The sequence below is a fragment of the Typopeltis vanoorti genome, chromosome 8 (genome assembly GCF_054136105.1).
Source record: "Typopeltis vanoorti isolate ZY-2024b chromosome 8, IOZ_Tvanoo_1.0, whole genome shotgun sequence".
Taxonomy (NCBI): Eukaryota; Metazoa; Arthropoda; class Arachnida; order Uropygi; family Thelyphonidae; genus Typopeltis; species Typopeltis vanoorti.
The window spans coordinates 1,196,704-1,223,910 of NC_143556.1; the positions used below are offsets into that span (position 1 = coordinate 1,196,704).

The following is a 27,207-nucleotide window of genomic DNA, read 5'->3' on the forward strand; positions in this document are numbered from 1 at the left end:
AAGGATTGAATAATAAAATACAAAGTTGTAGAATATAATAAGCAAGAAAAGTTACAACACTAACCAATTTTATGATGTTTAGAAGGAAAAAGCAAAGAAGAGTGGCTCACAGCAGGGAAAACGTTCCTGATCATAAAGGATAAAGAAAAAGGTCCAAACCCAGAAAACTTCCGACCAATAACATGCCTGCCAACAACTTTTAAGCTACTCACAGGCATACTAGCTGATAATATTTACAGCTATCTTAAAGCAAATTCTCTTCTACCAATTGAACAAAACGTTAACAGCAAAAATTGAAGAGGCACAAAAGACCAATTGCTGATTGATAAAATGATTCTTAAAAATTGCAAACGTAGAAAAACCAACCTTCATATGGCTTGGATAGATTATTAAAAAGCGTTTGATTCGGTGCCTCATAGTTGGATTTTAAAATGCACAGAACTATTTGGTATCAGCGAAAACGTGCAAAAATGTTTGCAATCCAGCATGAAAAACTGGAAAAGAACGTTGGTTATAAATAGAGAAGAAATTGGAGAGGTAAACATAAAAAAGGGCAACTTTCAAGGAGACACATTATCTCCTCTATTGTTTATATTATCATTGATCCACTTAACTAGAATTTTAAATAAAACTGCTCTCATGGTTATCTAACTGCGCAAAAGAGTGCAAAGATATCTCACCTTTTATACATGGACGATCTGAAGTTGTATGCAAAATCACAGAATGAACTCGGATCGTTGCTTAACACTGTGCACATATTCAGTCAAAATATATCAACGGATTTTGGCTTAGACAAATGTGCAATTCCTGGAATAACAAGAGGAAAGTTTGAAGATATGAACGAAATCGAGCTGCTCAATAGTGAAATAATCAAGGCAATAAAATTCGAAGACAGCTACAAATATTTGGGGATTTTAAAAGCATCACAAATTCTGCACAATAATATCAAAGAAAGAACTAGAGCAGAAAAAATAGATAATGCGATTAAGAAAACTCTTAAGTCAATGCTTAATGCTGGAAATTTGATAAAAGCAATTAATACCCTGGGCCATACCTGTTCTGTGATATTCGGCAGGCATTGTTGAATGGACCCAGCTAGAGATGGAAGATTTAGACCGAAAAACTCGAAAATTAATGACAATGCACCATGCCCTCAATCCTCGCAGTGACATTGATAGGCTATATCTATCACGCAAAAAAGGAGGTAGAGCATTATTACAAGTGAAGCAAGTTATTGCAGAAGAAAGACGAAATTTAAATGATTATCTGCAACAAACAACGGGAAAATTTCTAGTTGAGGTAAGGAAAGAGGGTTTATTTAAACCGATGGAGACAAAATTGGAATACAAAACCAACCAAGTAAAAGTGAGAACTAAAAGATGGAAAAATAAGGCATTGCATGGAAAATACCTTCACACCATAGAGGACAGCGATGACAGCAACTTGACCTGGCAATGGTTGAGAAATGGGGCCCTAAAGAAAGAAACAGAATCGGTAATTTTTGCAGCACAAGAACAGGCCATTAAAACCAACGTTATGGAGGCAAAAATACAAAAAATTCAAGAAGACAGTAAATGTAGATTGTGCAAAGAAAAGGAAGAAACGGTAGACCACATTATAAGTGGATGCAGCAAAATCGCACAAATTGAGTACCGTAAAAGGCATGATAATGTAGCTAAGATAATCCACTGGCATTTATGTAAAAAGTATGGGTTTGAAGTATCTAAAGACTATTGGAAACATAAAGTTCACCAGAAAGTGGTTGAGAATGAAAAAGCTAAAATACTCTGGGATTGCAAAGTCCAGACTGACAAAAGCTTGGAATGTAATACACCCGATATAAAAGTGGTAGAAAAAAGTGAAAACAAGGATGTTAAGTTTATCGAAATATCAGTACCAGGAGAGAGTCGGATTGACAACAAAGAAAATGAAAAAAATGAAAAAATATCGCGATTTGCAAATCGAAGTTGCACGAATCTGGCAAAAGAAAACGAAAGTTGTTCCCATAATAATAGGTGCTTTAGGCGCCATCCCTAAAAAAACATTGAAAAAACATCTAGAAGCACTAGAGTTAGATGGATTAAAAATTGGGCAGCTGCAAAAGGCGCTTTGTTCGGCACAGCTTTCATTTTCAGAAAGTATTTCCACAACTCTTAGGCCCTTGGGTACGGCTCGAATTAGTGGAATATAACCAGCCTTTTCTTAAGACTGAGGAAGCAAATCAAGCTTGGATGAATATTATATATATATATATATATATATATATATATATATATATATATATATATATATATATATATATATATATATATATATATATATATATATAGGAGCCTGTGCCCCATGTGAAGATAACTCCCTTGATGGAAGGCAGAGAATTTTGAAATCTAAGGGATTGTTGAATCGTCAGGTGGATGAAAGGAATTATCAGCGTTAGAAGAATTTAATAGTTGCTCTGGGATGAGTAATGCTTATTGTTTAGTGGGACGTCATGGGGAAGATTATATTAACGACAAGAGGTGCAGGTTGATCTCGATTGTGAAGATGATAGATCATGCGGTAAGTGGCTATTGCGAACACAAAGATGTACACAAGTTTACATGGACCCAGCAAGGCTGTGTGTCCTGTCACTCCCAGCGGGCCAAACACCAGAAATGATGACGGTGGAATTAATGAGATTCCTTGTTACAGAATAAAATGTTACAGTACGATAGTACACAAGATTTATATAGACGATGTCTTAAGGAGAAATTGAATTTAACCTGAGAAAGAGAGAGAGATGCACTTGAGTTGCGTGATAATTGACGAAAAAGGTGTACGCGTACCTGCCATTGGAACGTAAGCTAGTTTTGTTCAAAAGAACTCTGTTCCTTGTGGGGAACAGAACTATGTCTATTGGATTGGCCAAAACTATAATAGATAATAGATTATAAGAAAAGAATTTGGTAGACATCTGACCCGGAATGTCCAATAGGGCAAACACAAGATTCTGAAAGAAGACTAACCTATAAAGGGTGAGATAATCCATTATGCCAATTCCCCTCCCCAACCACTTCTAAGTAGCATTTCTAAGAAGAGTTTTCAGTGAAGATGCCAAATGTTTGATTGGTATTTAAAGGTTGCACGGATTTGGAATTTATATTTTTTCAGCCGTTGGGCAGGCGGGAAGTGATCTTCTTTGGAGCTCTGTCTTCACCACTTATTTACAGTCATGAAAACTAGAACAGCGCTATTAAGACCTCTGTCACATCACTGCCTAACTGATCCTCCTCAATAGAAGACCCTCTTTTGAAGCGAGTTTTGATTTCATTGATTCTTGTTCACCTTTACAAATAAAGAAACATGCACACAAATGTTCTTCAGAGAGTGCTACATACAAAGATGTTCTAACTTTGGTGAGGATTCAGACAAGGTGAAACAAGCCAGTATGTGAACAACACATATCGACCCCTTCCCTTTGAAAGAACTAAATTCATGCAATTCCCTAAGTGTATTTTGATCAAATAGGAGATATTTTGAAATGGCGAGACGAAAATAAGGACGAGATCACTTTCGAGAGGTAAGGTCAGGGACACCCTCTTTTAATTATATCATCCTTTACGATAAAAATTCCAGAAAACTAAAGATTTATTTCCTTTAAACCACAAAGAGGAAAACGACAAGGAATACAAAGGAGTGTGGCCGTTTTTTTCTCCTTTTCTGCTACCTTTCTAAACTTGTTCTTAAGATGGAGATTTTTATTAAGAGTGGTTTTAATTAAAACACGATTTCTCTTTCAGATATGTCCGCGCAACTTTCTCTCTCTCTCTGTCTCAAGATTCCTGGGGAAACCCTCACCAATCTACCACTCACATAGCCGAAACGAAACAGTACTTACATACAGTCTGGGGTTGAAATAGAAATCTGCTTGGTATCTTCTTCCTGCACGCATTCCCTGGGTGGTGGAACAAGGAACTCTATCAACCGTCTTTATGTAAGCGCAGAAGTAACAGCACCAGTAGCCGAACTGTCGCAAGGGTTCACTTCCGGAAGTGATGCGTAATGCCAGATACGGGGTAGTCTGAACGTTGTTGGCTGAAAAGAAAAACATCACAATTAAAAGAGGAAGCTCTGGATGAGTTTCTGCAAGTCAACGCAAGAAGTCAAGTTTAATTTATTTTCGATGACACTCTCACCTTTAGAGTAAAATTCGGAGTTCAGAGTAATTTCAAGGGTAAGAAGAGCTGAAACGAAATCTTTCTAGTGAGAAAGAACTGGGAATTTTGCTTTTGGAGCTTCGAACTCGCCTGATACGGAAAGCAGGACAAAATTCTCAGCACAGCACTGATGAACGGCAAGAATTCAGTGTTTAAAACATTCGTGAGAGAAGATCGTAAACCCTGGACTCTTTCTAGCGGCATGGAAATTAGGAGCAAGATAAAATCATTAAGACACGATGGCTCGTTGGACATGCGACACGACAAATGCAAAATTACCATCTTTGTGGTACTTTGGATGGATGATGCAAAGTGTAGTTCGGATAGCCGAGGTGGACAGCGATTGTTGTCGGGGCTTCCAGCTGTAAGAAACTGCAGACCGAGTTTACTTGACTGCTATTACAGAAGGCACAGGAATCTTTATGCTTTGTGAGGTAATTGAAACTGGTTACGTAAGCATTTTTCGATATGTACTGGCTTTTTACGCTAGTGCATGAAAGTGAACCTACAGAGAGAAAAAGAGATGTTTAACTAGATTGCCTCGGAAGCTCATTGACAGTTTATGTTTTACAGCAAATAGCGTTTTCTTTGGGGGCTACTTTATTACATCAAAAATGTATGCAATGTTTCTGAGCCAAATTGCAAACTCACCATTATCACAGTCCAGCTAAACTGTGGATTTGAAAATGTTTCGAGTGACCCTTTGATTTCTTGTTGTGCATAATTAGACAGTACCTTATCTGCTGGTGCTTCCCTCTATTATTGATTTTTTACACATTCCATGTAATAGGAATTAAATGGTTCCAAAAAAAAAGAAAATCCGCGGAGAATGTTCCATGAAAATTCATCGCAAACAGTAATCGAAAGGCAGTTTACCGAATGGCGATTCATAGAAGGACAATTAATCGAAAGAGCAATTAGTTGAATAAAGAATTCATCGAACAACAAATCATCGTACAACAATTCGTCGCAGTTGATCAAACGAACAATTCTCTGATAATTTCAATGAATTCCTTTCGTAATTGATTGAAAGATAAATTTCTTGCGAAATATTGTTTTAAAGTTTTCGGCAACAATTCCTAACTATGCCTAATATGTAGACAGACATACAGGGCATCGAGACATTTAATGATTATTCTATTCCATTTTAGAACGTTATTCTGAAAGTATAATTCTGCTTCGTTGTATAGATAGATGGTGATTTATCTCTCCACAAAAATCGTCATTCTACCACATTTGTTTACGACAACAGTGGTCAGTCAGAATGAAATCAGAACTGACATTCATGTGGATGTTAGTTCAAAGTTTCATTGAATTTCATCAGCAAAAACAGAATTATCAAAATTCGTTTGCAAAGTTTTCTAATACAAAAAGGATCCAGTTGGAACTAAAACTGGAACGTGCAGGAAACTTCATGCACGTTTGCCCCAATCCCGAACTTTTATCGAATTCCACTAAGTTAAAGAGTTGTGTAGCATATAATTTCGACATGGTAGTCTCTTTGCAGCACTAGAATATGCGGATCCTACTGCGTCGCATATTCTAGCTGTTTACCAACTTCACATTCGAACCCAGAAAAAAATTATTTTTAACTACGCCACTCTGTGTTCTAATTCGCACAAGCAACGTTGTGAAATCCAGTTAGTACCGTACAGTTATCAACTTAATTCAGGGTGAAATTCTCCTTATTAAATATCCCAGTCCTTCCTACTCCGTTCAACCCCAGGTTATTTCTCCCTCTTACTACTGTCTTCCTCTTTTTTATCTCTTACAAACCACATCCTTTACTGCCGAATTCTAACTTTTTTTTGTTGATATCGAACTGGCTTCTTGCATACTGTACAGTAACTCACGCTAAAGCACGCGCTGGCTAAAAATAACATAATTTCTCACAATAACTAATCAAGTCTTATTCTGAAGAATTACTTGGATACATTGCATTTTACTAATAGCATAATAAGATTGCATATTTTATCTCTGTTTTATTAATACTAATTTCATAATAATACAAGCGATGTTTAATACACAGTTTTCACAACTGCGCTTCATCTCAAAACAATAAATGAACAATAAATATTAATAAACATAACTTGAAAGAAATCATATGAACTGCATATTATTAATAAGAGATTATTAGCCTGATGAGCAAATTTGGCTCAGGGAATGGCCTATTACGTTGGACTCTGAATGAAGTATTAATAATTTCCAATTCTCTTAATTCAGAATCCAACAAAATAAAATCACGATAACTTAAAAAAATCATATGATGAATTTTTATGCAATTCAGTGAAAAACAATTTGATGTGAGAGGAGAAAGAAATACCCATAAACTGTGAATAAATAGTTTAATTCAGTAATAAATGCCTACATGAAATCAATGGTCAAAAACAGACGTAAACATGAGAAGGTGCTTCAAAGGTCATCCCTTATAACAACCCAGTGCTCGTAAGGATGTTTCGTAGTGTTTATAATGGTGTCTAGGAGCTCAGTTGGTAATAACAGCCATTGCTCCTGCTCAGCTCTCTAGGTTTTGGGGAGGGGGTCGTCTACAATTAGAGCATCAGACATATACTCCAAAAGAGTAACATCAGGAGACCTTGCTGGCCGGTCCATGCGAACGATAGTCTCTTCTTGAAGATATTGGTCCATGAACTTTACTCGATGAAGACGAGCATTATCGCCTTGTAAGATAAATGTCTCGCCTATCACGCCGTCTTACAGAAACACAAACAGGTCGGTGTGTCCACCCAGCGAGATGCTCCCCCGAAGCCATCAATTCTACCTTCACCATAAGTGTCTCTTTCACTTACATTAGAGGGATGATAATGTCCCCATGGTTCTCTCCAGATAACGCATGCCTGGTATTCATTTGTAGAGAAAACTGGGACCCGGCTTTAAACAATGCCGATCCCATTGGTCTCGAGTCCAGTTGACTTGGAGCCCTGATCGTTTCAAATGTCCTTTCCTGGGGCCTAAAATGGGACTATCGGTAGGATAGCATACAAACCATCTTCGCGAAGTCTCCAGCACACAATGGAAGCAGATACCAATGTTATTGTGACCGATTATCGTAATTCAACGAAAAGTAATAAGGATTACTATAATTCAACGTCATCTAGGCTCATAGAGTGACCGTAGCTCAATCGGACGAACTCCCTTGGTTAAAAAGATCCATCTTCGATCCTGTCGTCGAACCCAGGAATCTTTATCAGTTATTTCTAATAAAGGCGACTTAGCTGGTCTCGTAGGACGGATTTTCCTCCTCAAAACATTTTTTTTAATCCCTCAAATAGACCGACAAGCCCGTGACCCCACATACCGTACATACACACAGAACACTTAGGGGCGGTTCCGGATAGGAAGTAGTAACTTCTGACCAAACCCTCATCTCGGATCTAAATGGAAATATTGGTATCCTGGGAAAATCCCACGAGTTAACAAAAACATCTAGGATCATAGAAGAATAACAAAAATATATCAAAGAACTGAACGCATGGTGACAATCGTAAAGTTCGAATTCTTCGAGAAGAGAAACAAATAGTTATTTTCAAACCACACTCAAAGATACGCAAAAGTGATTTCCGTATTCTTTCCAGTAAATGCGGAAATAATAAAATAAAATCTGTTCCACTGATGAAACAAGATTTCATGTCGTTTCACATTTCTTAAACAGATAAAATTTATTTCATTATTTTTTCGCAGAAGATTTCAAAGCGAAATTCGTGTTTGAACTCTGCTTATTAATCTTGCGATTAGCTGGTTTAAATGAGCTTATGGTTTGGCTATTAACGGACCAACTGTAACGGAATTTTAACCACGGAACCACTCGACTTTAAACTGCTTCAGTCGAAATGTCCTGTCGCAGAAATCGTCTTCCAAAATTCGAACTTTCTGCTTTTCATTTTGCTCATTTTGTGCGTTAACATGTTCATTGCCAAACACGCGATATCGCGCGATGCGAGTTCTCACCAAACGGCCGATCACGCGTTATCGCGTGGACGTCGCTAACTAAATAGAAAAAAAATAAAAAAAATTTGGCCACCACACAAAATTCCAATTTTCAGCTTGGCAATGAAAGTGTTAAATACAGGAAACCTTCAACGTGTCTATCCTTAGAGGGTACGCAGTACTTGGTAAATTTCGTGTCCGGACAGTTCGTTGACAATTCATCGGGGATACTATTCGTCGCTGGAAATTTAATCGTGGGGAAAATTAATCTCACGAAAATTCATCGCGGATGTATTTAAAAAAAAAAATTCTCAAGAAACATTTCAAAAAATATTTCTTTTAAAAATATTCTTTAAAAATTTTATTCTGATATTGCATTTGTATGATGACATTTTTTTAAACATTAATTTCCCCAAATTCACATAATTTAATGATTTCTATTTATCAGGAAATAATATAAATATACGAAATATAGAAAATATGTTGCCTAGCAGTATTTGTGTGTGCGATAGTTTGGAAGGGGGGGCGGGTGAGCATCAAAGATGAAATACAATTTTAATTCTCTTATTAAAATTTTGGAAAAAAAAAATTCATTTTGACGCATGCACCTATACATTTTTCTAATGACAAACTGAAGGGAAAGTATCGCGACTTCGAAACTGCCGCATAATATCAAAATTAGCAGAAAATATGTACATAACGGTTTACTTCATAATAGCCGTTCATTTAGAGCCTGTGTAGCTCAGTGGACGTGGCGTTTTCACACCATCGCGCTTGGCCGCACGAAGGAAGACTTGGTTTCGAGTCTAGTCGGCGGCTAGAGGATATTTTTCTAAGCCTTTTTCGACCGGTTCCCGAGTTAGTCGATCTCTGACACGGGAAAGCGGGTTTTTCCTCCAGGAAACTCGGGTTTTTCGTCCCGTAAACTCAATAAAATCGACCGTAGAACCCGCATTATTTCAGACATTAAATATATTGTGTTAGGATTAGGGACCACGAGATGGCGGCACGTTTGAGCCGTCTCTCTTCACTGCGTACCGCTTAATTAGTGATAGCTTTGGGCCATCTGTCTCTGATTGGGTACCAGTGGAGATTGAACTGCCCACTCAGTCTCCAAAAGTTAGATAGGGCTAAATGGCCTCGCCTACTCCCCGTATACGGAAATAAAAAGGCGTTAGATGATTTTTTTTTAGCCGTTCATTTCAATATGTAATGAGCGATTCCAGGAAACAATGAAAGTTGGAGTCCAAAGAACTACAGATCACGTTATAAATATCATACATTATGTGATATAATTCAAGATTTACGTATGATTCTCTATAAGGTAATATCGTAAAAGAGCGAACCCTCTCGCAATCTGTGAACTAATTTTCTAAGACTATGAATAAAAAATAAAGAAAACAATTCGTAACGGATGAAGGCTGTGTTTATTTTAAGATTCGCATTTTCATGCATTTATAAAATAATTGTTTGGCAAAACTAATTATCTCGAATCAAGTTCTGGGAGAATAAATGTGTCGGCGACTAAGATAATTAGGGCAAAAAAGGTGAGTGGCATTGTTCTCCAGGGCGATTCAATCTTAAGCGAAGAAATATGAAAGGATCTCTTACTTGCACCGGCATTAAAACAAGTAGCAAGAATAAATGTAAGTGGTAGGTTTCCGAGAGATACATTCATTACTAGTATGTGCGGAAATGCGATAAAACTTGAAAGAAAAAAAGCTACAAACATAAAACAAGATGGTTATCAAATATCACACACCTTTACATAACCCGTGTTAAACCAATTCAATTTCTAGCGAATAACTTTCAGCGAATTTTCCCTGCGATGAATGATCCGTGAACCGGTAAAGTTCATCCTTTTTTAAGTTGACTGCGCTCGACTGTCTCTACGGGTATCACTTTTGAAAGTAACCCCGCTGGGGCCCCTTATTGGAACACCTTGAAATTAGATCTCAGGGACAGTTGTTGAAGGTCGTCATACGGTAAAGCCTGTCGGAAATAATTCAAAGGGGAATATTCGTAATTGGATCCTGTGTTTATTCAGCGCGTTCTATTTTTTTTTTTTTAATTGTGAGGACTTTGAACTCCGCTAATGTATGATGAACTGCAGTCTAAGCACTGAAAAATGCCGAAGGAGAAAAAAAAAATCTACGTAAACTTGAAAATCGAAACGTTTTATTTATTTCCTTACATGCATAATGAAACGAACATCTGTTTCCATCATGTTCCTTTCATTATACTGAATTTCTAATACATCTGTTCCTTATATTACTTATGTTATGTTTCTTACATAATTATGTAAGAAATATTTTTAAAAAAATCTGGATTGTATGTATGTGTATTACAAACATATACAGTATATATACAATACGTGATAATCGAGTTGAAATAGTGTTCGTCCTTAAGATTGGGAGGACACCAGCGGACTTCGTTTTGTCTGTAGGAATTAAAAATCTCCTAGCTTAGTAAGTAAAGACTTGACGCATTTCGTTAAGAAAACAGATGTGCCATCTTTGCCCTCTGGGAATTCGAGTGTTGTCTGTTTTGTAAAATTTGAAAAGTTTTCCTTCTACTTTGTAGCTCTTATGATGCCAGCAAAACTAGTGTTCCGCTTCGTTTCATTCACATTTTAGACTTCCATAGCGCCATATTCCTCCTATCTGTGGTTTTCGAACTGAACTTGGTTTTTTTAGTTATTTATTGCGGAATCCTTCTTCCCTTGTCTTGCTTAGTCTCCGTACCAAATTTGGTGACATTTCAGTTGTTAGATCGACTACATAAGATTCTGAATAGAAAAGTTTAAGTATGGCCACCCCCGTAGCTATCCAGTGCGCCCTCTGGTTTTCTTAACATGAAAATGAGTGATAATGATTTTTCGTGTTCAAGCTAGAAAACTGAAAAACTGGAGCGCGCCTTTCAAAGACGAATTACACGAGCTTGTCATACCACGTAACCTGTTTACATGGTCGAATGCAGAAAATAATTTAATTGCTATGAGTCTCAGTCGAAGACTGGATGATATCTGGGCGTACATTTCTCTTCACGAAAGGGAAGGGTCCAGACGACCCAAGTAACTACTGACCAATAACGTGCCTATCGACTACATAAGCTGTTGACTGCAATCTTAGCAAATATCACATACCATTGCTTATCAAATACTCGAATTATCTGATTCAACAAAAGGCAACTTTATAGAATTACAATACCAGCTCGCAATAGTAAAAAATTCAAAAAGATGAAAAGGAATTTGAACATGGCAAACATCGAAGGAACTGAACTCCTTCCTGCACTCCTGGATCCTAAAATCACTACAAATATTCGGAATTATCAAACGTGTATGCTCTTTTCTTGCCGCTTCTAGGATATCATGGAAACCATCTTGAATATTCAGTAACCAAGAATTCGGAGATGGTAGTATGAGACGTGGATTTTTCCAAGGTCATTCCTTGCCACCATTTCTCTTCGACATTTCTTTGATTCCGTTGTCTATGATTTTGAAGAAAACAAACCTTCAATACGCAATTCCTAAATACAATATTAAAATTTCCTTCTATTGTATTATTATTATTATTATTATTATTATTATTATTACATGACACCTCCAGGGAGTCCAAAGACTCATCGAGTATATTGCTGATTTTAAATTATTTGGAAAATCCGCTCAGCAAACAGACTCATTACTGAACACAGACCGTAGTTTCATTCAGAAGATATGCAAATAGAATTAAAGTGAGATAAATATGCAATTTTATCTTTAAAGGATAAGAAAACTGATGACACTAGCAATTCCAGTTTTGATCTATAAATTCCATAACAGCAATTTCAAATAATACTATAAATTTCAAGGAACACTGTAAATAAACACCTGGGAATATTAGAAGCCAGTGATATTCTCCACACGAGAGCTCAACAAGCTGCAACTCAACACATCAAAAGAGTCAGGAGCATTCGAGAACAAACCTTAACGGATTGAACACAATTCCAGCAATGAACTCTTGAGTTATACCACTGATCCGATATATACAGCTATCATAATAGACCGGAAAAAGAAGATTACAAGGTGGACCAAGTACTCAAAAATTAATGTTTGTGCATCGTGCATTACATCTACGAAGTGATCTTGACCGGCTGCACCTAAAAAGAGGAATAGCTGGGCGAGGCGTGCTGCAAGTGAGACAGACTGTGGAAGAAGAAATTAGTTTAAAAATTGACATTCAATTAAAATAGCTCTGAGCAAATGCTCTAGTTCGTTTCACAAACAAGTGTAAAAACAATAAAAAGAGAATGTCGATGTCAAAATCTGGAAAAGTCTTGGGGAGGGGTTCACTCTTGTAGCAAGATCCGTATACATTGCAGTCGTCTGCATTATTTGCTCTGAATAGAAACTCAAATGAGCCCTTAACGCTTAAAATTTAGGTTTAGCATTTGGTTCTCATATCACCCCGTTGGGTTCCCAAAAGTGCTCGGTCCTGCTCCCCATTAGGAAGGGAGTTTTACGGCTAGCAAACTAGTTAAACAACCAAGAAAAGCCACAAGGGTTTGAAATACTTACTGAAGGAAAGCACGGTGGAAACCCAGTAGGAGTTAGGGTAGGGGTTGCACGACGAACTTCCTTCACAACCCGACAGGTCTACGGTGACGTCGGTGGCATTGTTAACGATGCCTTCACCTGCCAGGAAAGAAAGAATGAATAAATAAATAATTTAATAATTCGCAGTTTCAGTTGTGAATCGAGTCGCGATCTAACTATTTTTTATTTATTTTATTTTATTTTTTTATTGATTGCTAAAATATTTACACATACAATCTTGAGTGACATCGCAACTTATAATTTTACAGAATTCAGCACTAAATGCTGCATTTTCTACATTGGATTAATAGTAATAATAAACGAAGTGCAATGCGTTCATCCCGAAAACCATCCTCGGCTGCACCCCATTTTTCGTGATCCGCATGCCCAGGGGTGGATCGAAGAGCGAAGGCGGACTGGACAATTATACTGTTCGCTTGTGTTCATTCGTCATCGTAATCATTCAGGCTCGTTCGCTGATGTCCAATCTTTTCGTCTAACTGCAGTAACAGCACACACACACACACACACAGACTTCCTTTCAGTTACTCCTCTAGCCCGGCACCATTTCTCGAAAGGCGTTTCCTCCGTTGCTTCCCGTTTATATCTTCGTCTTCTTTTTGGTATCCACTTCGATGCCATCGCATGCAGAATCCGTTTTCTTTTTTTTTCTCTGATTATCTGTTGTTTGTGAGATTGATTGTTGTTGTTCGTCTAAAATTTCAATGCTTTTTTTATTATTTTTATGGCTATTTTGCCTGCTTTTGTTTAGGTGTTCCCCTTTTTTAATGTCACTGGCTTTTTACTCAAGAATTCTTAAGGCATCGCAGATGTATTTTAGAGACAAATCTATGCAGCATAGTAGAAGAAAATTCTCAAATACCTTTTCGTGTATGTTGTTGCCTGTCTTCTTTCTGCGGTGTGCATACTTCTGCTGTTACGGTGTTGAAAGGGGTGTGGGGGGAGAATAGGCAATGTAGGAGAATTAATTTGAAAATGCTCAACGTCTTCTTTTTTTTAAGTCTACTTTATTGTAATCTTCTGTTCTTAAAAATTTCAGTTCCTCGGACTTTATTCTTAATCAGCGAGTTTGTTTCTCTATGACATGGCAGGTTTGGCTAAAACAATGAATGTTCTTGATTTTTTTTTTTTTTTTGCACTGAATTTTTTTTAAAAGGTATCTTAATGTTTTGGATTTGTTTCTTCAATGTAGCTTCTGCTATAACCAAGAGAATTAAAATTACTTACTTTTCCAGATGGTCTGTTATCAATAAATATTCAGTCCTGTCGGTTTCCTTCCTCAGTTTTGTATTCGGAGAAGACATTTTCATTCCATATTTGAAAGCAACCTTGTGAAGGTTGTAGAGATCTAGCAAACTGTAGTTCAACTTCTATGTTGATTTGATCATCTGCATATAATAACGTATTAAGTTTTGGTTCTACTTGAATTCCTGTGTTATTTACACGATGCGATTCTTTTCACCTGTCATTATTATAAACACGTGAAGAATGTGTATAAAAGAAAAGGATTGGAGACAAGCTCCATTCCTGCAGTACCCCTCTCTTCATTTTTATCCATTCTGTAGAGCTGTCATCGGTTTACACTGTTATAGCATTATTGTCGTGTGTGTGTGTGTGTGTGTGTGTGTGTGTGCGTGCGTGTGCGTGCGTGCGTGCGTGTGTGTGTGTGTTGCTCACTGCATTTTGATTAATTTGTGGAGATAATGCAATGTTCAATTTCAAGCAGTTTGTTTATTTTGACTTCGTCAAAAGCTTTTTCGTAATCTACGAATATTCCGGTGGAATTCTATTCGTGTTTTCGATTAATTGTGTTCAAGTGAAGACTGCATCAATACGGACCGGAGCGCCCGTTTGTTCTTCTACTAAATGACTCCCTCTGTACTTGACTGTTTCAATTTTTCAATATTTCTGAATATATTTTGTATCCCGATTCACTTCCTCCTATAATTTGGCAGTTTTGAGAAATAAGCAAATTAATGCTTTCTTTCAGTCGTCTGGAGCTGTCCCTGATTGTAAAATCTTATTTAATAGTTGTAATATTTAACTTAATAATTCAATCTTTTATGCAGTTCCAAACTGGCATATTTAAACAGTTTCGCATTTATTCTATCGTTTTCTTTTTTTTTTCTTTTTAATTTCAATGAATTCATCTAATGTTATGTTTCTAATTTGCTTTGCTACTGTTGTAATTATTATGTTAGGAGTTCCAAAATGATTATTTTTCGTATGTCTTCACAATATTCATGGCATTTTACCTATAATATTCATACCTATCTATACCTATTTATCTAAACCTAAATTACTTTGTTCTTTGATTTACTCGCTCAAGTACTTCAAGATTTTAAATGTCTATGACTGTGCCCAGTTTAACTCTGTTTCTAGTTCTTTTACATTATTATTATTATTATTATCGACAGACCTCCATGGAGTTAAGAGAGTGGTCGCGGGAGATCCCACTCTATTTCATGTGCACAGCTCATCGTACCTCGACTTAAATATCGTGATACGATGCACGGACATCGTACAGTGCAGGGACATTCACTGTTCCTTCACTGAGTCTACAGATATTCCATAAAACCTCTCATCCACGCTAATCTGGTCATTACCCCTTACCAAGTTATACGTATCGATCACGTCTCCCCCTCTTCCTCCTATCCACTAGGCGCTCCCTAATTTGCATTCTCTCAATCTGTCCTCGTATTCCACATTCCAAAGACCGGAAAGCAACTTAGTCAATCGTCTCTGGACCCTCCCCAACATATCGTCATCCTTTTGAAAACCTAGCGATCAAATCTGTGCACAGTAATCCTTATGCGATCTGATCAAAGTCTTGTAGAATGGAATGAAAACATCCTACACTTCTACACGTCACTGTTCTCGGCATCTCTCCTATAATGCGCTTTGTTGTCCTCAGAATTTTAGCAAAATGTCCGCGAAATTCAAAATCCCTTTCCACCATATCCTCAAATCCTTCATTTCCTCCATCTTCTCCAAAATATCCCAACTAATCCTACAATATGCATCTCATCTCTGCCTCCCAAATTTTAAATCCTTACACTTTACAACATCAAACTGATATCGTCAGACACACTCGCCCATTCAGGCAGTCTATTTAGGTCCTCTTGAAAAAGCTACAACATCTGCTCTACTTCTGACTCTCCCCTACGGTGCATCATCTACAATCAACTGTATATCGTCATATAAGCCATTTTCAATCATTTACATAGAAATTAAACTACAATGACCCAGGTATGCTTCCCCGCATTATCCAATGTATTCGTCACCTTGTTATAATAAGTAAACAGATTGCTAAAACATGATCTTCCTTTAGCAAACCCATGCTGTCCATTAAGGAGAATTCTACCGCTGTCCACTCAGTTCTGAATCCCTGTCCTCACTAGCTTCTCCAACACCTTGACCACAACTCCAGACAAGCTGATTGCCCTCTAATTCGAAGCCCTAGTTTCATGAAGTCCCCCCTTTATGAAGCATAACAATTTAGCTATTTTTCCACTCCTTTGGATCCTGGGCCAATCTAAGACTTGTGTTAACATGTTCATTGCCAATCACGCGATATCGCGCGACGCGAGGATCACCAAACGGCCGATCACGCGTTATCGCGTGGACATCGCTAACTAAATAAAAAAATAAAAAAAATTTGCCCACCACACGAAATTCCAATTTTCAGCTTGGCAATGAAAGTGTTAAAGAGGTAAGCTAGAGTTGTTGTGAACTCCCTAGAACATTCCCTCAAGACATGTGGTGATATACCACAAGTCCCATGGCCTTGTTGACATCAACTTTACTCAGTTTCTCATATAAGTCCCGCTCACTCACCATGAGTGGTTCCCCACCATTCCAGTGCTCTCAAGTTCTGCATTATGTTACAATCACAAGGATGGAATACCTAAATGAACTCGTCATTGAACACCTCTACTATATCTTTCTCAGTGTTTATTATTCTTCCATCATTATCAGTGACCATCATCATCATCCTCCCATAATCATTCTTTCTTCTACTAGGCACATATCGGGAAAAAAAATCCTAGGATTTCTTTTAGTGTCATTTGCTACTCATACTGCACTGTTGCTACCCTTACTAAGTGAGTCACCTTCCTTGCTTGCTCTTTGTACTTCTCATGTAACTGATTATCTCCACTCACTTTGTGCAGCCTACACATTGCCTGTTTCTTCCAGACTGCATGCTTCACATCTTCAGCCATCAATTTTACACCTACCCTTTTTAATCTCGTGACCTTTGGAATACATTCAATCATTGCTTCTGCCCGGATAATTCCTGAGTAGAGACCAAGCAGCATTGATTTCCTTGCCAATCAATTCCTCATTCCACGATATCGTTGCATAATTCCTCCCGAGTGTGCCATAATCACTTGCTTCATAGTTCTGCATATAACCCTTTCTCACAAAAAGGCCTGATATAGCTGGTTACTATCCCCAAGTATCACTTCATTTACAACAGCATCTTCTGATGAGATAATCAAATCCAAGACCTAAGATCCACGTGTGGCCTCTGTTAAGTACAGCTTAAGTTGGTTATCTCTTAAGATCTCAAGAAATTCATTCTCTTTTGTACCTGATGTCGTCTCTTCATCCCAGTCTATGTTACCATTACGATCACTCTTTTCTCATTAGCCAGGCCAATTTGTCTAAACATTTCCTTCTCACTATCTTCGACATTACCAGGTCTGTAGCAACACCCCACTAAGCATTTCGTCCTGTCCACCTCCACTTCACAACATACTGCTTCAAATCCACTGTGTCATATTTGCTCCTTGCATCTCCACCTTAGATGGGCACGACTCCTCCGCCATCATCAATAACACTCCACCTCCATTTTTGCATTGCTGTCTTCACGAAAGACTGTATGTATGTATATATATATATATATATATATATATATTATTACAAATATATATATATTTGTAAGCAAACACACTACCTACCTCATTTCTGTTTCTTTAACAAGTCTCACTAACCCTACTTCTCGGACATGACTCCTTTACACCCCTCCTCAGACCAAAATATCAGACCCACCTCCTTGACCCTTTCTTGAGCACTCACACATCTACCCTGAAACCAACATCTACACTTTCACGCAGTGTATAGTTTATTATTCCAGTTTTCTCTATTTAAGATTCTAATTCTTTTTATGAGATTCTTTCTTCTACCATTTATGCTTTATTTTGACTTTATTTTAGAAACTTCCTTCGAAAGCCTTCATTTTGCTCTTTTATTTTATTTTCTACACGATTCTTCCACATTCCGATGCCTCTTTCGTGTGTTATTTATCTCTAAGCTGTCATTTTTATTATAGTTGTTGTTGAACATATTCCTTCCCTCCTTTCAATATGTTCGTTCTATCTGTGGCAAATCTTCTCATTTTCTTTCCTGCAGTTTTCTAATATTTTCTTCCGTAACATTTTGCTTAAATGCACTTTTTCTTTATTAATTTTCAGACGTTTTGGAGCTTTCAAAATATGTGCTTCCAATCATCGCCTAATGAGCTCTATCTAACTTTAAGCTTTCTGCAAACCCTTACGTCGGTTATTAGCATTCTTCTCTCTAATATGTAATCAGCTACAGGTTTAAGGCCTCGCGCTTCCCACGTGTGTTCGTGTTCTTCTTTATGCCGACAAATGGAATTTGCTATTTTCGAATTATTGAACAGACAAAGCCAATTGGAGGAATATCAATATTCCGCCAATTGGCTTTGGGATATAAACACTGAATGTTTCTCTTTGTATGTTTAATCTTGTTTTATTCTTTGATCCCGCTTATTTTATTCTTCAGAATGGCGTTTGTTCCTTTGGTTTTCTTTACATATTTGACTATAACGATTTATTTGGTTACTCGCTTTTTGGTTTCTTTTTTCTTGTTTCTGTACGGGCTATTTTTATATGAGCCGCTTTAGTGTTTTCTCCACGTGCCTCTAATGTCCATTTTAAAATTTTGAACTTTTTTTTTTTTTTTTGGTTTTGGTTATCGTCCTTTTTGTGGTCCAGGGTTCGTTCTCGATTAATCTGCATTGTTTCTATTTGTATTTCGTTACCAGTTATAACAGAGCAAGTCTGATGACAGGGGTGCTGTCCTCGTAAAACAGTTCGTGATTTCATAACTTCAAATATCGCGCGCTATTAAATTCCTGGTTAAGCAGATGGAAGCACGCGGTAAACACAAAACCAGTTTTTTTTTTAAGTGTTTATTTGATGACGAATTCAGTGAGCAGCAAGCACATTGATGACGTTTATACTGCCGACTGCTCACGGTTTTGTTCGGTTTTTTAGGTAAAGTTTTTTTTAATCCTAACGTGTAAACTGCCTTCCTCAAATGCCACTTAAATCATCGATAATCTCGGGCCAGATTTCCGAAAGTGGTTTAAGGGTGGAGATTGCTTCCCTTCAGTTTCCGCTGATGTTAGTGAGGGATGAACAGCTTGGCAGCGCTCGTTGGCAATAACATTTATATATCCACAACAGATTTATATATAGCGGATCTACATAGCGATTTATATTTATATAAATATACTGCGTTTCTAATTTTGTTTCATTTATTCGTAATTTTTTATATGGATCACGTATTTCGTTTTCTCCTTCCACGTGGTTTCCAATCTCGCTTTCTTTTTCTGCTTAACTTTAAGTACTAAATCTTTCCATCACCCTGATCTTCAAAGTATTTCTGATTTCTTGCTCTCCTTCTCATCATCATCATCATTTGTTCGAAAAGGGAAATATATACAGAATATCCACTTAAAATAATGGAGATAATGTCTACTGGATGAGAGTGACCAAGTTACTCTGTTTTGTGCCAAATGTTAAATATAAGATGGCTCGTGAGTCTCATCTTCAAAAAGAAGTTCGCATGCGTATTGCCAAGCCTGTTTTCTTGGTCTTTCTCTTTCTCTGTATCCATGAGTTGGCCTGTAGAGAGCAAGAGCACCGAACACGGTGAAGGCGGATGTCTAAGTTGTGTTCAACAACCATTTCGGTTGACATTTTTGAAGTGTTTCTATTTAGAGGTCTTCGTTGGCGTTCTTCAAGACTGACAATATCAGGAATATGATCTTGCCATGTATCTCCTAGTAGTGACCGAAGGCATGCTGTCACATAGTTATTGGCGATATTAAATGGCGATTTTAAATAACATGTAGAGATTTCTATATATTATTTAAAAAATTAATAAGTAATCGATTAATTTTTAGCCTGCAAGCTAATTAACGGGAAATATCCTGAATATAAAGCTTGACTGTTTATTGTTTACGAAATCATTTATTTATTTGGTATATGGGATTCCCCCTTTCCTCCACCGTCCCTTAGGACGGGTTGAGCCCTTCTCCTAAAGATGGATTAAATATGTATTTATGACTGTAGATCCCTGTGTGTGTGTGTATTCTACCTAGCTTGTAGAATAACGATGTTATTATTATTTTTTAAGGACTTGATAGCTGCTCTTGCAGAGTAAGGAATGTTGTCTGGTGAAGGTCTAGCTTTATTTATGGTGAAAACGGCTTCCATACAGAGGAGGTTGACTTCTTTGTTTGGTAATAAAGAAGCTGCCTTTTTCTATCTTCATTAAGAGATGTTCTTCCGAAGAAGAAGCCAACATCCTCCGTATGAAAGCCATTTTCACCATAAATAAAGCTTGGCCTCCACCAGATAACATTTCTTACTCTGAAAGAGCAGCTATTAAGTCCTTAAAAAATAATAATAATAACATCGTTATTCTACCAGCTGACAAACGGAATGCGACCGTCATCTTAGACAAGTCTGATTGCCATAATAAAATTTTGGAACTTTTAAACAGTGATACTTGCTCAGAGATTAATAGTGACCCTACGATTGAACTACACAATAGAACTAATAATTTATTAAAAACCACCTTGGAGTTACAAAGACACATTCGTCTTTCTCTTAGGTCACTTCATCCCTTGATCCCTCGAGCGTATAGTCTCCCCAAGATTCACAAAACAAACTGCCCACTCAGACAAATAGTTGAGGGCATACACTCTCCTACCTACAACCTTTCCAAATATCTCGCGGGTTTTTTAAGAAATCTTTCTGGAATTTCCTCTTCTCATATTAAAAACTCTGCAGATTTTGCTTCAAAAATCAAGGACATCAAACTTAAAAAACAGATTTAATGGCCATTTTCGATATTGTTTCTCTCTTTACAAATGTGCCTGCTCGAGAAGTCCTCGATCTTCTCAAGAACAAATTATCCAAAAACTCTTTACTTTACTCTCCCATTGCATAAAGTCAGGACACTTCAAATACGATATATATATGATTCAAGTTACTAAGTAATTTTATATAAACTTGGTTTTAATCCTTTTTCCCAAGTAAGCAAACAGACAAGTAAGTCAAGTTAGCTCCTGCATGTAGAGCAAGTCTGAGGCAACTCGTGGTAACGTAGTGCCAGTCTGAGGCAACTCGTAGTAAAAGTGGATTAAGTTCCGATCATTTTCCTTAGTATTTTTCCCCTAATGTATAGCACCAAGTTAAAAAAACTTCCTACATCACTCTCATTCTGAGATTTTTATTTAATAAGGTCAGAAAACCTTCTGGCAACTTGTTTAGGTAAAATTCATAAGCTCTGCATTACTTCAACCTTAGCATTGTCAGGTCTGGCTCCCACTGACGAGACCTCAATAAAGGTCGAAACTGGTATGAGTAGTGACCATTGCCTTTAATGCATAGCATCATACATCTCCGCAAGGGGATGTGCTTTGCATTAAGGGAAAAATACTAAGGAAAGTGATCAGAGCTTAATCCACCTATACCACGAGTTGCTTCAGACTGGCACTACGTGCAGGCGGTGCAAATTTGACTTTCTTGTCTTCTGTTTGCTCACTTGGGATATAAATCAAGTTGATATAAAATCACTTGGTATCTTGAATACATAATATACCCAAGTTAAAAAACCTTTCTTCTTACATACATATATATATTTTTTGTTTATTTATTTATTTATTTATTTATTTTATTCTTCCGAATACAATCAGGTATGGAACTATTTCTGAGGAAAACCTGTGTTTGAATTCAGTCTGGCACTGGCCAAACATGATATTTCGCAATCATTTCTTTATCGTCAGTTAATGTTTGATTTCAAGAAAGTGGAAAATTTACAAAACTCCAGCAATAAGCGAAGTTTTCCCCACGTTAATTATAAATGTAACGGTATCTTCGTTTCCCCACATCCTGTTTTCTCTTTCTCACTATGACGTGGAAGTCGCAAGTTGCGAAAGTTCGTTCTTCACTTTGATCGAGAATTACTCGGAAAGCACAATAAAACGCCTTTCAGGATTAGCAAAGTTGATCGAAAGAACAAAATCGCCACCAAGAAAATTATTGACTCCACCGCTGAAACAAAAACCGAGTAAAAATTAATTTTGGTAATCAAATTTAAAATGTTTCTGTTAACGTGCGCAATTTTTAGGGCGAAACCCTGCGGCCTGTTTTATACGCAGTGCGTGTATAGTTTTAATAATCAACTTACGACAGCAGCTTATCGAGATTGCAAAACGTGTCAAAATAGTGACAGATCGCTATTACTGCATCTACTTTTGAATGTCTGCTGCCTCTACATGCTATTACTGCCTCTACTCCCAACACGTCATCAAGCAGTTAATTGGAACTATGACTAAATATTCCCTGCTTTGCGAAACGTTCAGGTGTCGGCCTTAATCCACCCGTAAAATTATAACAATCGACGTTATATGAGAAGAAATTTAAATGTTTTTTTTATTTTCCTAATAAATAATGTGCGAGTACACGAATAGAGCTTTTGTACTGGCGGAGCATCCAGGACGGCACGTGCAGTTCACAGGAGGAATATGCGAATGAGTCAGAAAATGTTTGTTCTCGTTACACATTCGGTTGCGACGAACTGATATCGAGTAATCTCGTGAGTCCCTTGCAGGAGATAACCCGTCGTCATTTTGAAAGCAGTTTTAGTTTTATAAAATAAAAAACATTTTCAACGCATCCTCGCCTGATTGGCCAAAAAAACAGAGACGGGGATTTGCATTTCAGCTGACAAACTTGGGTCCATTTCTGAACGGGTGGGGAGACACTGAATCGACATTTCACGATCCTGCAGCGCTGCCGATTGTTCTTGTATCGTGGTCCAGGAGCACTTCGCAACCCTATGCCTGGGGAGGGAGTGTCCTGGATTCGATTCCGTCGAAGACGTGAGGAACTTGAGGATCTGCCATAGCCAAGTTAACCGGTCTTGGGCGCGGTTATCTGGCGCTTTTCATCCCACAATCAGGCAAACCGGCCCCGTGAACACACGCTTCTACAGTCAAAAACATATCCCCCCCCCCAACGGGGACTAGGCGACAGGTCGGTTGGAGTGGTACTAACAGAAGTCGCATCTAAGTAACACGCAGACCCCGCATAGGAAGAGGGAATAAGAAGAAGAGGAAGAATGTGATAAGGAAACTGTGACAATTCGAAATATCCAAGAAACTCAGCGCATTTCGCAATGGACCAGAAATTAATTATAAAAGAAGAATATTCTTTTAATCTTAATAAAGAAGAATTCTTTTAACTCAAACGTTACGCTTGTGTTTACTGCATTTACTACCTGCTGTAGTAAGCACACAGAAATAAAATATTGCAGTTCATAATAGCGGACCGTTTAAGCAAATTGCTCGATTCGACGTAATCTTTCGTCGCCATTGAAACCGCAGTTGAAGCACCAAACTTCCAGAGGAAGTTCTGAGGTGAAGCCCGACTTCTGCTGCAAACCAGAGTTTGGCATTTGCACGGTTTTTGTGTCAGGGTTCAAACTGCGAGTGAATTTTCTGCTTTCCGCTCACTTTAGTTAGTTATAATGGTAGTTAATTATCTTGGATGTTTATGGCGCAAAGACATCAAAGGTCATACTGAGCCACGACGCAGGTTACAGCAGTAAACGGTTAGTAGGACAATCGCAAACATCCAAGCCAATGGCGGGATTCGAACCCGCAGCCGCTCGGCTGGAGAATAAACGCCCTAAGCACCAGGTCAACCAGGCCGGCGTGAAGATAATGCAGCAAGTTTTACCCCCGCCCGTGAGAGCGAAGCATCCTGCATTTTCACGTGAAAGACGCTCCTCGGCTACGTTAATGATGTTGGTCATCAACTTTTCAGTTTCAAAAAAAATCCCTTCGTGGGAGGGGCGGAAAGATTTCACAGTTCACGAATTTCCACACTTAAAGTCGTTAGACGGCAGTAACGCCTCCCGAGCCCATTAGTTTCCCAGCCGAAGAAAGAAAGAAAGAAAGAGAAACGGAATATTCTTCTTCTTCTTAAAGAAACGTTTAACGAATGGAATTCGTTTAATTAAGTTAAGCTGGTGCGTTTATCTCCGCAAGTATCTTCCGAAAGGCGATCCTTACGGAGGGCATTTCTGTGTAGCCTGTTAGGTCGGGAATGTAGTGGAATCGGCCGAACCGATCACCGAAAAAAAAAAAAAAGTAAAAAGATCTACTTACAGTCGAAGGACTCCACGATCATCGCAGAGATGTGGCTAAGTGGAACGCACAACAGCAAGAGCAGCATTTTCGGAAGAGTACGACAATCTGGCTGAATAAAGTAGAGTGACACTCGCTTCGACCGTCACTGCACTACGACTACGTCCTGCAATACGAAATCAACAAACACAGGAACGCCCCTCAGCGGATTGTAGAGTATGCGGGAGGAGACAAATCGGAGTTGATCAGCGACTGGGGACGGAAGAACCTCCGGGGATTAGGCAGCAGTAAGACGAGCCTCCCGAAATCGAGACTCAGAACAGAAAAACTTCCTTTGGAGGAGCACGTGGAAATGAACATCCCCGAAACAGTAGGGATGAGGCGCGAGTCTCGTCCCCTTACAGGAGGAATCACAAAGGTCACGAGAAGAAGCAGCTCGCTCCTACAAGTTTCCGCTTTATTTTTCATCCCACGAAGGTGCTCCGTGGAGGGGTTCGAAACAGAAAGTAGTAGCGGAAACACGAAGTCCCTACACCGGATACGATCAAAGGACAACATTTCTGCTTTGCTTGCTGATATTTACGAGGATCGTAACTCCGCGGGTTGCTGTCGAGTAGAACGAACGGCATTCCAACTGCCATTGGGCTCCGCTAGGACTTTTGCGAGCGTCCTCAGGCAGCGAATGAAATTCATCATCACCCTGATGACTCAGGCCCGAAGCGGCTCGAAAGCATTCCAGCCGACTGATTTCTCCTCCGCTCCAGCACTTCTCGGGAAAGTTCTCCCGTGGGTGGGAGTCCCATTTCGAACCCTTCCATAATAGGATTGGGAAGGGTGTGAAGTCAGTTTCAGAAATGGTTCGCTCGCAATTCTACACTTAAAAAAAAAAAAAGAAAGAAAAGACAAATATTCTTTGTTCACTGCTTACTGGAAAACGAGAGTTCATGTGACCTTCTGCTCCAAATGTTGTTATGAAGCGTGCACTCCCACCTAAGTCACGCGCCATTTCACATCTGGGTTGCGCTGCATTCGAACTGAGTTCCCTTTCTTCGCACCGGAAGTGAATCACTTTGGATACCACGCGACAAAATAAAGTTTATTCACCAGCATAGCACGAATTAAGAAACAGAATAAAAGCCACCTGAAATGACAACGTAGATGAGTGTCACACACACACACAGGGATTTTCCGTATACTGAAAGCCAACCCATCCTCTTATTTGGACTGATAGGATCTCAATAATTCGACACCCCACCCCCATCCAATTGAAGGAGTTTTAATTTCTGCTCTTGATCAGAAATTTAACATTCCGATTTCGGACGCGTCCTTCGTGGAATTACGGTCACGACTCGATCAGAGAAATTTGCGTTCTTAACATCTCATTTCACTGCTTGAAATGAAAGACGCGAGGATTCCCCCCGCCACACACACACACACACTGGTGTCAGTCCCTCCCATTGTGAGTGACGCTCGTCTTCCTGATGCTGCGAATCCCGAAGATGAGCGGTGAAGACAAGAAAAAGAAGGATGCGATGAGGAATGAGAAACGAGGATCGGAAGAGTGAGCGAAAGTCAGGTCAGAGCAGGCGACGAGAGACAGCGAATTCCAGACGGATAAGAAGTGTCGGAAAATGACTGGAAGGGACGGGCGGCTTTAATTCCCTGACGAGAACACCCAACTGGGTTTGTTTTTATACTGAAACGAAGATTTAGGAAAAATATTTCACGACATTTCGATAATAATATACCCCCCCCACACACACACACACAGAGAGAAGAAGACTCGGCAAACCCTAATTATAGACTTCATAGCAGGCATTTAAGATGAGGAGGAACTTTTTTAAGAGCTGCAAATTTCAAACAATTCCTGAAGGAAGGCTGCGCACAGAAAAAAACGTGAAAGAGGATTTGCAGGAAAAGATGAGATTTAAACCGAGGGACTGCGAGTGAAGCGTCCTCTTCTGGATATCATCAAGTACTGTTTATGAGCTTTCGGCATGCACCAGCCCAAACGTGAGAACAGCATTCTAAGCCAACTTTGGGCTTCTCTGCGATTCGCAGCTGTATTGTGGGAGGCGGAGTCTCGAGTAGAAAAAAAGAACGCCAAAGGGTTTTGGAGACAGAAACGGCGAAGCGTTCAAGAAGAGAAATCGGTTCCTGCCTTGAGACCTGCTGGTATCAAACAGGAGGAGAAGTGAGGGGCAATATTTCTAATGAAAATTAAGACGATTGAATTTCTGTAGCACCTCGAGGCTGAACAAGTCGCCATTTTGTTGTAGTATAAATCATCGGCTTCAACAGCCTCCCGACGCTTCTTCAAACAAGCGGACTCAACTTCCATCCTTTCGTGCTTGACTCCAAATCATTCTCCTCCAACTGCGGAAGGACGAAGGTATTTTGCGGTACACGATGAAGATAATTCGCGTGGTCTTTCGCTCCAAAGTGTCCTATTTTTTCATGAACGACTTAATCCACAGAAGAGTGTTTACATCTCTTCTTACATATTCCAGTACAGTCCACTGTGTGTTTAATTATATTTCGTCATCTCTGAAATGATCGTTAATACCACGAGTATTTTTTACATTGTAATTGCCTTTGAACATTACGGATGTCAAAAAGTAATTCTATTTATCCTTTGTTTGTTTCATCTCTTCACAATGAAATGTAACAGTTGGGTTTTATCTCTCTCTATGGTATCGTATTTACCATTCGTAAATGAACATTCGACACGATTTCCCTTTAAACTTCCACGCTTATATTCGAGGATAAAAAAGACTAAAAAAGTCAACAAGAGACCCAATGGAATTAATCGACATTTGGGAAGCAGCAAGAACTCTTAAAGCAAAAATAAATAAGCTCACCAGAAATGCAAAATATCCAAACTGGAGTTTAAAACCCTTCAAAAATAACTTCCAGTAATTAGCTTTTAAAAGAAACAAACTTTATGTATGCTTAGTATATGGATGCTGAACAATGATTCAATTCAAAATGAA

General features: G+C 38.5%; 1 protein-coding gene across 1 annotated transcript in view; it reads right to left on the reverse strand.

Moving 5' to 3' along the window:
- LOC150103674 (uncharacterized) overlaps positions 1–24,351 on the reverse strand; it is an 83,302-nt gene extending 58,951 nt beyond the window's left edge. Inside the window, exons 1-3 of the mRNA XM_090397283.1 lie at positions 24,236–24,351; positions 12,700–12,816; positions 3,878–4,074 (exon numbers count right to left, since the gene is read on the reverse strand). Coding sequence (XP_090253409.1) covers positions 3,878–4,074; positions 12,700–12,816; positions 24,236–24,302 — 381 coding nt within the window. The 5' untranslated portion in view covers positions 24,303–24,351. The remainder of the gene's footprint in view (positions 1–3,877; positions 4,075–12,699; positions 12,817–24,235) is intronic.
- Positions 24,352–27,207: the final 2,856 nt, after the last annotated feature.